The 12,535-nt window shown below is 35.3% G+C and overlaps 1 protein-coding gene across 1 annotated transcript; it reads right to left on the bottom strand.

Moving 5' to 3' along the window:
• Window positions 1-947: 947 nt before the first annotated feature.
• Window positions 948-6,407, bottom strand: LOC107474214 (uncharacterized). Its single transcript, XM_016093813.3, has 2 exons — window positions 5,359-6,407; window positions 948-1,531 (listed from the first exon to the last, which is right to left on the bottom strand). The coding sequence occupies exon 1, from the start codon at window positions 6,298-6,300 to the stop codon at window positions 5,413-5,415; it is 888 nt and encodes a 295-aa protein (XP_015949299.1). The 5' UTR covers window positions 6,301-6,407; the 3' UTR covers window positions 948-1,531; window positions 5,359-5,412.
• Window positions 6,408-12,535: the final 6,128 nt, after the last annotated feature.

The raw sequence follows: 12,535 nt of genomic DNA, 5'->3' as shown, positions 1-12,535 counted from the left end.
TCAATATTCATAATTTTAGTGGTGGTTTTACTTTTAAATCTGTTATGTTTTGAAATTTTTCTTTCTTGGGATTCTCTTTTTCCTTATTTCTTTGAAATTTTATGGATACTAATATTTCTTCAAGCATGTCTACTATAAAATTTAATTGTGGGTTAAAGGTATGATAAAGATGTGGTGAATCATCTCCATGATAACATTTTTTAGAAATTCCGTGTGAAAAATAAGTCTTTTCGGGTTTTTGAAGTCCTTCAATAAAACTTATAGTAAAATAAAGATTTTGAAAAAAATCATTTTGTATTGATTTTAAGAATTCGGTGTTATTACAGTTAACACTAGTTAAAATCATTAATTTTTGATCTATTAATTTTGATAACTTAATTATTTCTTCTCTTAAATCTTTTAATTTACTTTTTTCCATTAGGTGACGCTTTTCTTTGTGAAGAGTTACGGTTTTAAGTAAAAATGTAACTTTAGAATGTATAGGTTTTAAGTAAAAAATGTAACTTTAGAATGTATAGGTTGAATTTTGCCATGTAAACACATCTTTAAAATTTGCTCTGTACTCTATATTTCTCTTATATATCTATATCGAGTCTGTATGTACTAACTCTTGGATGTATATTTATGATTACTGTGTTATTTGTTTTCTATGGCTATGTTATTAATTATTTTTATTATTATCGCCTTAGTTTATACTCTCAGTTTTATATATCTGCTGAGGTCTGTAAGTGATTCTAACTTAACGGCGATAATATGTATAAACCTGACTAACTTATGCAATTTTGCTAAAACGACAAGCTTATATGTAAATAATAGTAGAGTCTAGGGTGTTTAAGAGTTACTAGGATGTAACATCTAATGAACGAGTGACATGAACCTACCAGAAATTGGATTGTTACAAAAAACACTTCAACAGTTTCTTCAATTAACTAATTGGGACACTAATGAAACAAATAAATATAGGAATTAGGATTTTAATGAGAAAATCCAATTATAAAATTTAAATCAAACATCTATAGCACATACACGCATCCATTCAAATTTGAGATCAACCCTTCTCTGAAATCTTACCAACAAGGCAATCACCGATACATCTAATCCAATTATATTCTCCCGAATAGTTGTATTTATTGGCAATAAAAATGTTAATGCTACAAAAAGAAAGCTTGCCTAAACCTTGGACATACTCTTGAATTTTATACCATGATATCTCTCAATTGATTTGGAATTTTTATTCCCTTTGAGTTCTGAAACCATGGGTTCATGCTCTTCAGTAACATGTGAAGGCAATCCTAACACAGCTCCAGCAAACTCCAAAGTAATATCTCCTCTTCCTATTGAGTTTATGAGCTAAAATTTCAAAGGATTATATGCTTATGCAAGTGCCAAAATCAGATTATGGTTTAAATTCCCCTTGAGAATATCCAAGAGGGATCCAAACCCCATTGCTCGCAACTCTTTGCTTTGCACATTACTTACAAATTTTGCAGAAAGTCTACATGTTTGGTGCGCATTTGGTGTCAACATAGCACTACATGGATGAAAATAAATTTTGTCAACACAGTAAACAACATAATCAAAATAAAGATGACAAATAATAAAACAGAAACAAAAAACAGAAAAACTAAAGGCAAAATAGCTTTCTCCTCTCCATCCCCTTCGAAATTTCATCGGGTATTTTTTTTTTTCCATCTTTCCTTACTAATCTCTTTGATCCATTTTTTCTAGTTCCCTTGGTATTATTTTTGGTGCAATCTTCTTCCGCGTTTTTCTTCAAATAAAAATTTAATAATGCTATAATCAAGTCAAGAACATAAATCCAGCAAAGCTTGTTCATGTACACAAAGTCTAGAAATGGCCTACACAAGAAGAGCATGCATGAAATTCCGAAAAAAAAAAAAAAGTTACGAAGTGTGATTCAACCAGAGATATTCATCTTCCCTTATTTAAATATAGAGATCCTATACCCAATAAATCAAACACAAGACCTAAATCAAAACTCAAACCCATCTTATAATCAAACACCATTATAATGATAATCAAACACAAACTTCCAAGTACCGAGAATAAACATGAAGCTTTCTTGTAATATGGCATTCAACAAAACAACTAAACAAGTAGTCAATTATTGTATATATTTATGATAGCAACAACATGAAAATCAATAAAATGTGCTATCTTTGTCAATTTATCAAAAAATGGTTACTAGATAATCCAAAAGAGAAGGTTGCTTTGAAGAGTAGCATCTCCTTTGAAGTAAAAATCGGTCAAATTGTTCCATTAAAATAATTTTTTATATCCAAATGAAAAAGTGATGACTCATGAAAATTGTAGACCCACGAAACATGGATTAACCAAAATCCTTCCGTTTCCAAGCACCAATAGCCAAAATGGTCCAACAAAATCGTTAGTCAGAGATGATGATAAGGAAAAACACCAAAAACAAACAGAAACACCAAAAATGAAAAACAACTCCCCAGTGAACAACGAATTAGGAGCAAGGAATTACCTCTCCAGTGATGAGAAATTGGTTACCGACCATGATGAGTGACATGACACTTGATGCGTCCAGAAAAATCGCGAATCCGAGGTATGTATAATCAAACACAATTATAATCAAACACAAGACCTAAATCAGACTTGAAATCGAGTATTTGGGAGAAAAGAAATAACAAATGAAACAAGGAAAAGACCCTCATCGAGTTGCACTTTGCCAAAATGCAAAAGCAGGGAAGACGACCAAGTTTTGTTTGATTATAGTTTAGTGGCAAATACGTAGCGCAAAGACGAAGATGGTAGCGGGTGTGACAGAGAGAATGGCAACTGAGTGGGGGAGGAGGTGGTTATGGGAGGGGAGGAGTGCATGTGTATAAGACATAAGTAAGAGTGAAATTCTTTTTTTTTCAGTTTTTAAATTTTTGCATTTGTATACCATAAAAGCATTTAATTTCAAATCATTTCAGCTATTTCTTGAGAAACAAGTGAAGGATATTGTTTGAGCATGGTTGTAAAAAAGCATTTACCCAAAATGCTATAATTTTATTAAGTTGACCCTACACAGTAAGTTGACCATTTAGTCTTAGTGTGTGTTTGAATTGGTATTTGTTAAATTGGAGTTTGAATAAAAGTGATATTATAGAATTGATTTTGGGTAGGAGTGAGTTTGTGTCATAGAATTGCCAAAACTGATTTTAATAAAATAAATATTGTTTGGATAATATTACTTAAAATCACTTTTAAATAGATAATTACTAAAAAAGACATGACATTAAATTATACTGTAATTTTTTAACCATGTTTAATTTTTTGATATTTTTTCTAATATGTTTTTTATATACTATTTTTTTTCTAATACTCTTGATATTCTTTTTTAATACGCTATAATATTTACTATTATTATTATTTATAATTATTTTTTTGTTTAATTTATTTTATCTAATGAGATCAATAAATCATATTAAAAAAAGAAAATAATAAATATAATACACAAGATTCCCAATAAGTGTAAAATATCAATTTAGAGTTAATGGCTGAATGCTGGTTTGTGAACACAAAAGCTAAGAATCTTTGCTTCCTGAAAACCTGGGTTTGAAAGCAAAGTTTCATCTGTGTTCACAAGAAGCAAAAAGTATCCAAACCAAAAATTGAAGCATTCAAGCAACTTGAATGTGCTTTTCACCTCCCCAGCGCCAAAACAAACACACCGAGTAATTCTATCACACAAAATAGTTCTTTTTTCTTTTTAATACAAACCAAACAAATCAGATTATTTGAAAATCACTATTGCTAAACAATCCAAACATAAATGATAAATTAATTATTGCATAATTAATTATATGAAAAAGAGATAAATAAAAATTTTAATCTTTCATCTTTTTCCAAAGTCCAAACACATTAAACATTTATCATTGCACTATTAGATCTCTTTATCCAGTGCTGCTGTTATTTTGTATCCAAGAAAACCTTAAATGAAATTACTGAAATATATTTAAATATAAATAGGTAAACACAGATATAATTTTATACAAAGTACAATGGCATCGTGCTATCTATGTAGCTGATCCCACTGAATACAAGGCTTAGTTTAGCTATTATATTAGAATGCACTACCAAATGATGACATGCAACTCTGGTTACTTTCCTACCAAAGGAGATAAACCATATGGATGCTGTACTACAATGCAGTTATTAGTACATTCTAATCCAGGCCATCAAATGTTCCAATCTGATATAAAAACAGGAATAGGAGTATACAACATAGGCTTCAAATTCCATAACAGAACTATAACTAAAAAACAAATTTTTGTTTAGTGTTGACCACTATATTTTATGGGATTAAAAAAGTTATAGTAAATTATAGACATGTATCAGTTGCATGTTAAAATTAAGTCATTCTTCTTCTATGACACACAATCAGGCACTTTTCGTTCTCTAAACGAATTAAATATTAGTCATAAGTGATAAGTCACACCAAAATACAATGAAGTATCTCCAAGTAAAATAATTTGAAAAATGAATAAAAATGCATTCTCTATTGCCTTTTTTTCCATAGATAAAACAGAACCAACACAATTAAATATAACTATAGAGTTCAACAACAGTCAAAACAGAGGTTGGAACCAAAATTACTTGCTTTTGCTTTCGATAGATTTTATATATAACTAATTATTGAGAATACTCGCATAAACAAGATAAAAGAATAGGAAATTGTTTTATCTTCACTTTGTATTAGAACTTTTAATTACAACAAAGTAACTGATTTAAGCATACAGATCCTTCCTAAGACAATTGCTAGAAGCACATCCAAAGTATATAATTATTAAGTAAAACAGAAGCAACCTGTATTGTTCCTATAAGGATTAAAATCTAATAGCTGACCAAATCATGTTCTTATTGATGATGCTATAAGTGAAAGATCACTAACTTCCGATGTGTTTCTTGAGTAGAATCATACCTCAAATTTATCAGCAATACAATTGTATTTAAAAAAATAAAACTTTATATAAGTAGAAGTCTATAAAGAATGCTATGCTATTGAGAATTGACTATAACTCAGAAATCATGAATCATCAGATCTGTGACAAAAGAAAACACCCTTGCCACCCCAAACTCTGGATCAAGTAAAACATTGAGAACATCTTTGACTACACAAAATACGCAACGGCCAACACCTAAAGTTTGTCTGTAGTTTTTCCTATGGATCTGCCTCTCAGGTTTTGCTAATCATAAATAATATCTCATTGTAAAAGAAGTTGCAATGTATGCATGAAATCAAGCTCTTATCAATGCTATATTTTTCGAATCTTGATGTGAAATATGGGCAACAAACTAAAAGGGGGGGTGGGAATCACAGCGTACCTAACGAGGGACACATTGAACACATTCCATCAAAACCACAAGAAATCAATAATCTCACTCGATCTCCAGTTCGGGAAGGGCACGCATCCGAATGTTCGTAGATTCAATCTCAGATAGCAACGGCCCCTTCCCGTCCCCACCACCAGTTCTCAAGCTCCTATTCCTTCCCAAAACCACAACCAACCCAACAGCCAATACCATCACCACAAGAGCATGAAGAGTGAACAGGAAATTCACCAATGCAAAACCCCTAGCCTTATCCTGCTCAAGCTCACAATGCACATCAACTACGTCGTCCTGAGTTGACATTAATAACAAAGAGGAAATCTTCTTACACCCTTTCAATCCAAGAGCATCAGTGTAAAGCAAAAACCCTCCTTGCAACAACCATGTTCCCTTGAAGACCAATCCGCAACACAACAGGAACTCCGCAAAAAAAGCAGACGGTTTAAACGACAAGTAAATGCAAGAACCGGCACAAAGCAAAGCCAGCCAACCTATGAATCCGTACACGTCAGCAGCGAGACCTGAAACGCCGGTTTCCATAACAGAATACTCCATGAAGAAAACAACACCGCCGAGAACGTACACAAGGGTTTCACTGATGAGTGATGACGTGGCGTTGTACTCGTGGACTATGATCAAGAGAATCAAAAACCAGAAAGCGAGAAGCGCGAAAGACTGTTGGAAGAATGAGAACCTGTAAGAAGGGTGGCCGGAGAAGGAGAGGAAGAGGAAAAGCTCCGAGAATGAGGCGATTGGGAGTGTAATGAGGAGAGCGTAGAGATCGAGATTCTTCCATTTGGGATCTGAGAGGTACCATAGCTTGGATCTGAATTGGGAAGGGCTGTGGAGGTAGAGGGAGGAGGAGGAGTGCAAGCGGCGGAGGCCCACTGGGAAGAGTAACAGAAAGGCTGAGAAATGGGTCGCAATGGATGCCATCTCTTCTTGTGTTGTGTTGTATTGTGTTGCGTGTGTCACTCTATTTTGGGAATTAGGTTTCTCCAAAGTCTAAAGTCTAAACCACTATTCCATCATGAAATGGCGATGATTTAATTACAATTGCCCCCTTGAAAGAGAAAAAAGAGAAACGGTCAACTTAGACGGGTCCGCCTAAAATAGTGGCAGTTTCTAATGGATTTCTTTTCGAAATAAATTTGAAGAGTAAAGTATCGTTTTTGTTTCTAATGTCCGGGGTAAATTCTATTTGTGTCCCTAATATTTAAATCATCCTATTTGTATCCCTAACCTTTGTAAAAGTGACTTAATATTATCCTGCCGTCAATTACATATCATGAATGTTTTGGTTTGAATTTTAAAAATCTCTTCTTGAAGTTAGAATACAAATGTCTAGGATAGAATCGATAATCCACTCCAAAAAATAGCTCACCAAAAGTTAAAACTAATTCCTACAACATTTACATAATTCATTTTTCTAGGGACATAATTCGAACACATCCAAGTGAGACCTAATTGAGAATGAATACATCCAAATGAGAATAATTGAAAAATATAATCTGATTTGTTAGTATAATTAATAGTAGGATAACATTGAATCACTCTTATAAACGTTAGGGATACAAATAGGACGATTTAAACGTTAGGGACACAAATAAGACTTACCACAAACGTTGGGGACAAAAACGATACTTTACTCTAAATTTAAAAACATATATATTTCCAGAAACTTAAAATCTAATTTTTTTAGATATGTTTTTTTATATTTAAGGTAAGTTCGGCTGCACCTCCGGCGAAGTTTGCTTGACTACCCGACGAACTTCAAGTGGAGTTTCTAAAATAAAAGTATGGCTGCTGGAGAACGGAGCTCAAAACCACAATTTCATTCTCCTCTTTGGTTCTCATCTTGGTATTTTTTCTTTACAATGTCAATAAATCTATTGTTATCCATTCATTATGATGGTGAAATAGTGTATCATAAAGAAGGTTCTATTATTTTTAAGTCTACGCAACCAATAATTACGTACATGACACCAGAAGTCAACCGTCTAACCGCGCTGAAGAATTTGATATTGCATTCCGTTAGACAGCAACACACGAAAAAAGTAAAAAAATTTCATACAGATATCCAACCGAAGTAGATGACAATTTGTTTTATAAAAGGTATGTTACAATTGTCTTTGCTCTATTGTTATATATTTATTAGTTCACGGTTTTGAGAAATATTTTGTTGTTCTGAATTAAGTATCGGTTACGTGACGACGAGGACGTACGTCTTATAAGGTCGTGGCACAACCGATGGACAAATGTTCATCTGTTGGAAGTGATGACATGTCATCATATACCCATTTTCTATGCTTTTTCATACAAGAAATTGATGATTTGTGCTTAAATATTGAATGCTTTTTGTACTTAAATGATATATTTTCTTGATATTTTAATTTTATAAATCTTGTAGGAAATAAGAAGAAAAAGAAGCAAAGAAGCACAAAAAAAGGAGAAAAAAAGAGCTTTGGGGTACACTTTGAAGTTGGGGTACACTTTGGAGCCTTAAAAGCGTGGCCCATGACCAAATCAAGGAAGGAAGCAGCCAGCACAATTCTGCCCTGCCCTTGCCAAGGGCAGGATCGTTATGCACATTAAGGATTGGAAGCAAAATTTTCGCTAAGTTAAAATCTGGGCGCTCACAGCATGACCATGCCTCCTTCAAATGGCTATAACTTGAGCTACAGACGTCCAATTGATGTGCTTCCAGTTGCGTTGGAAAGCTGACATTCAGAGCTTTCCAACAATATATAGAAATCCATATTTGGCGTCCAATTGAGGCAGGAACGAAAGGCATCTTTAAGGGCCAAAAACAAGCGAAAATAAACCAAAATGCTTCCACCAAGGCTCGAAGAGGGAGACACAAGGAAACAAAGTGGCGCTCAATTTTCTGCCCTGCCCTCTTGGAGAGTAGGGCAATGTTGTGTTTTCTTCAAGAAAATTCAAGGAAAAATTGCAACAACTTCCTCCACCAAGTTTCGAACACAAGACCTCTAGGAAGTAAAGGCTTGGGCTTGGCACACACAAGGGCACCATGGCACGTCCCTGGCAGCCTCAGCGTGAGCACTCCACAATTCTGGCGCATCAAACTCTTCCTGCCCTGCCCTTGGCGCGGGCAGGGCAGCATCCTTGCGCACCAACAAGCATCATACGCACCAAGGAAAATTCTGCCGCGCCAAGCTCGCTCCTGGCCGCACCAAAAGCACGCACCATGCATCAATTTTCTGCCCTGCCCTCCACAAGGGCAGGGCAGCCTCCTGGAAGCAATTTTCCTTCATGGGCTGAAATTGAATTAAAAACCCAATTTAATTCAATTCTTCACCAATTGAACCAAGGCCATCCAAAACCCATTTCTCCTTAAAAATCCAAAGCAAGCTAAGCCCACATCATCACTCAAAGGCACATGGATCAATTAAGTTAGGATTTTCATTTTTGTAAATTGTTTTAATTTCATTTTCATTTTATTTTGTAAAGCCTATATAAGGCATCACTTCCATCTTTGTAAGGAGGCCGGCTCCATTAAGAATAGATAGCTCTCTCCTTTAGTTTTCTTATCTGTTTTGTATCTGTTTTGAATCTTGAGTGAGATTGGAGGAATTCTGTTTCATTCTCACCTTGAGATCTCTTGTTTACTTTTTCTGCATAATTGAAATTCACATACTGCTTCATCTTCTCTTTAATTCTGCAATTCAATTTTCTTCTTTCTTCTGCAAATTGTTCTCTGAATTGATCAAGGAAGGAATTGAGATCTAGACTTGTTCTCTAGTCTCTTTGATTTCCTGAGATCCTCACTTGTCTTTTTAGATTTCATATTTGAATTGAGCTTTCTTGCTGATTTATTTTTTGCTGTTATTCCATCTGCATTTTTTCCTTTTTGTTCATATTGCTTCCAATTTAATTTTAAGCAATTTAATCTCCCTGCAATTGTTCTACGCTTTGCTTTACTGCTCTCTTTAATTTCCAGCACCCAACCCCCCTTTACTTTTCATGCAATTTAATTTTCTTGCAATTTAAGTTTCAGCTATTTTACTTTCTTGTTCTTTAAGTTTCAGCAATTTAATTATTCTGCAACTTTAAATTTCCTGTCATTTACAATTCTGTTGGTTATATTTCATCCAATATCCCTTCAATGTTAGCTTGACTAAACTAATCACCCACTAAAATTGCTTGATCCATCAATCCCTGTGGGATCGACCTCACTCTAAGTGAGTTATTACTACTTGATGCGACCCGGTATACTTGCCGGTTGGCATTGTGTGTTGGAAAATTCGTTTTCCGCAAAAACACCATCAATGGGGAATACTCATCACAAAATAGAATTAGAAGGTAAGGTGGGAATATAGTAGGTGGGGATCCTGTGGGGTCCACAGATCCTGAGGTGATCCTGTGGGGTCCACAGATCCTGAGGTGTCAAGGTTCTGATTCAAATTGAAACCAAGGTGTTTGTGTTTTTGCCTCACTAAGCAAAACTCATATCTGATATGAGTAATTTCAATTTTCATTGGTGTTGTGTTCTACAAAATTCAAATGGAGTTCACCTCATCTTTTAATCAACCAAACTTTATAGGATATTGCCCACCATCACAATATGATTCAAGTCATTATTCTAATGATGGTTGGGAATATCACCAAGAAGATACAGATTCTGGGCACTCCAATTCATGGAGCTATGCTTCAGAACCACAAGATGAGAAAAAAAATCATATGGGATATTTCCCTCCACCACAAAATGATGCAAGTCATGATTCTAATGGTGGCTGGGAAGGGAATTCTAGTGCTCCATATGATATTCATCCAAAGACATCATCACTTGACCAAACTTCAACAGAAAGCCCCTTTCAAAACTCACCACCCACACAAACTTCCATGAACCACTCAAGGCTCTCAAAGCTTGAGTCCATGTTCAAAAAATATGAGGAGGAGACAAAGAAATTCTGGAAAAGAAAAGAAAACTTCTTCACAAACATGGAAGTGCACGTAGCTCAGAAATTATGGAAAAGAAGACTAAATCCTGCAATTCTCACAGTATGCATGCATAAGATTCTTTTGGAAGACAATTCTAAAGCAGTAATTCAACCTCAAAGAAGACTAAATCCTGCAATGAAAGAAGTTGTCCAGAAGGAAGTGATGAAGTTATGGAATGCAGGAATCATATATCCTATTTCCGATAGCTCATGGATAAGCCCAATCCAAGTGGTACCAAAGAAAGGAGGGATGACAGTCATTACTAATGAGAAGAATGAACTCATTCCCACCAGAACAGTGACAGGGTGGAGGATGTGTATTGACTATAGAAGATTGAATGATGCCACACGCAAAGATCACTTCCCACTTCCTTTCATTGATCAAATGCTTGAGAGGTTGGCTGGCCATGCTTATTATTGCTTCTTGGATGGCTATTCTGGGTATAATCAGATAGTGGTAGATCCAAAGGACCAAGAAAAGACTTCATTCACATGCCCAGTTGGAGTTTTTGCGTGAAATCTGTTAGAAGTTTCTTGGGGCATGCAGGATTTTATAGAAGGTTTATCAAAGATTTTTCTAAAATAGCCAAACCTTTGAGTAACCTTTTGATGATTGATCAACCTTTTGTTTTTGATAAGAATTGCCAGCATGCTTTTGAAACTTTAAAACATAAACTCACAACAGCACCAATTATCACACCTCCAGATTGGGAATTACCTTTTGAACTTATGTGTGATGCAAGTGATATTGCAATTGGTGCTGTACTTGGACAAAAAAAGGGAAACTTGCATCATGTCATATATTATGCAAGTAAGGTGTTGAACGAGGCTCAAAAAAATTACACCACAACAGATAAGGAATTGTTAGCTGTAGTTTATGCGTTTGATAAGTTTATATCATACTTGATAGGATCTAAAATTGTGGTTTACACTGATCATGCTGCTCTCAAGTATTTGATGTCAAAGCAGGATGCTAAACCAAGACTTATCAGATGGATTCTACTCTTACAAGAATTTGACATTGAAGTCAGGGACAGGAAAGGCAATGAAAATCTAGTTGCTGATCATTTGTCAAGGCTGCCACCAGAAACAATTCAAACGGCCTCATTACCTGTGAATGAAAGCTTCCCAGATGAACATCTCATGCAAATCCAACAAACACCATGGTTCGCTGATATAGCAAACTACAAAGTAGGGAGAAAGATACCGCAAGAATTCACTAAGCAACAAGTGAGGAAACTAATCAATAAAGCAAAGAAGTTCTTATGGGATGAACCCTATTTGTTCAGAAGATGCTCTGATGGAATAATCAGGAGATGTATTCCTGAAAGTGAAACAAAAGATATATTATGGCATTGCCATGGCTCAGCTTATGGTGGACACTTTGGTCCAGAAAGAACGGCAGCAAAGGTATTACAAAGTGGATTCTATTGGCCAACCATCTTCAAAGATGCTAGGGAATTTGTCCACCAATGTAATGAATGCCAAAGAGCAGGAGGACTAACAAAAACGAATGAAATGCCACAGAACTTCATCTTGGAAGTAGAATTGTTTGATCTATGGGGCATTGATTTCATGGGACCCTTTCCCCCTTCTTATTCATTCAGATATATCTTGGTAGCAGTGGAGTATGTCTCAAAATGGGTGGAATCCATAGCTACAACTACCTGTGATGCACAAATTGTCCTTCAATTCCTAAAGAAGCACATCTTTACTAGATATGGAGTGCCCAAGGGTCTCATCAGTGATGGTGGTGGCCATTTTTGTAATAGACAAATGGAGAAACTTCTCCACAAATATGGGGTTATTCACAAGGTAGCCACACCATATCATCCCCAAACTAATGGTCAAGCAGAATTAGCCAACAGGGAATTAAAGAAGATCCTAGAAAAAACAGTTGGTAGCACAAGAAAGGATTGGGCTAGGAAGTTGGAAGATGCACTTTGGGCATACAGAACAGCTTTTAAAACTCCTATTGGGAAGTCCCCATTTCAACTGCTATATGGCAAATCTGGTCATCTCCCTGTAGAGCTTGAGCACAAAGCCTTTTGGGCCACTAAACTTCTAAATTTGGATTCTGAAGCAGCAGGAGAGAAAAGATTGTTGCAGCTGAATGAGCTAGATGAGTTTAGGCTAGAAGCCTATGAAAATACCAAGATATACAAGGAGAAAGCTAAGAGATGGCATGACAGGAAGATTTTGAAGAAAGA

This window comes from Arachis duranensis, chromosome 2 (assembly GCF_000817695.3).
Source record: "Arachis duranensis cultivar V14167 chromosome 2, aradu.V14167.gnm2.J7QH, whole genome shotgun sequence".
NCBI lineage: Eukaryota > Viridiplantae > Streptophyta > Magnoliopsida > Fabales > Fabaceae > Arachis > Arachis duranensis.
The sequence above is the reverse complement of the archived record's forward strand: the minus strand, read 5'-3'. Positions and strand labels throughout refer to the sequence as shown.

What these genes read in the sequence shown, in the direction of transcription:
- LOC107474214 (XM_016093813.3), bottom strand. Translation starts at nt 6,300, where the DNA reads ATGGCATCCATTGCGACCCATTTCTCAGCCTTTCTGTTACTCTTCCCA.